This window comes from Apaloderma vittatum, unplaced genomic scaffold (genome assembly GCF_000703405.1).
Source record: "Apaloderma vittatum isolate BGI_N311 unplaced genomic scaffold, ASM70340v1 scaffold35909, whole genome shotgun sequence".
In the NCBI taxonomy this organism is placed as follows: domain Eukaryota; kingdom Metazoa; phylum Chordata; class Aves; order Trogoniformes; family Trogonidae; genus Apaloderma; species Apaloderma vittatum.
In genome coordinates, this window is record NW_009737602.1 from 688 (window position 1) to 983 (window position 296).

At 66.6% G+C, this 296-nt stretch overlaps 1 protein-coding gene across 1 annotated transcript in view; it reads right to left on the reverse strand.

The window, feature by feature from the left end:
• RAX (retina and anterior neural fold homeobox) overlaps nt 1–159 on the reverse strand; it is a gene marked incomplete at its 5' end in the record, with an annotated part of 442 nt that extends 283 nt beyond the window's left edge. Inside the window, one exon of the mRNA XM_009877386.1 lies at nt 5–159. Coding sequence (XP_009875688.1) covers nt 5–159 — 155 coding nt within the window. The remainder of the gene's footprint in view (nt 1–4) is intronic.
• Nucleotides 160–296: the final 137 nt, after the last annotated feature.

Genomic DNA, 296 nt, shown 5'->3' on the forward strand with positions numbered 1-296 from the left:
GAGCCACGTCTCCAGGGGCAGGTTGCTGCTGAGAGGACCCATGGCTGTTGCCTGTGGTGAGCGGTTGAAGGAGAGGATGGGCGAGTCCTGCAGCTTCATGGAGGTCACCTCCAGCTTCTCCTGCCGCCTCCACTTGGCCCGTCTGTTCTGAAACCACACCTGCAAGCACAGCCGCGTTAGCAGGGCCGCAGGGCAGGGCGGCAGTGCCGCTGCCCCCCTGGAGGGCAGAGGCTCTCCCCTGGGTGCAGCTGCGCGCAGGAGATGGAGCGAGTGAGAGGACGACGGGGCGGCAAGGA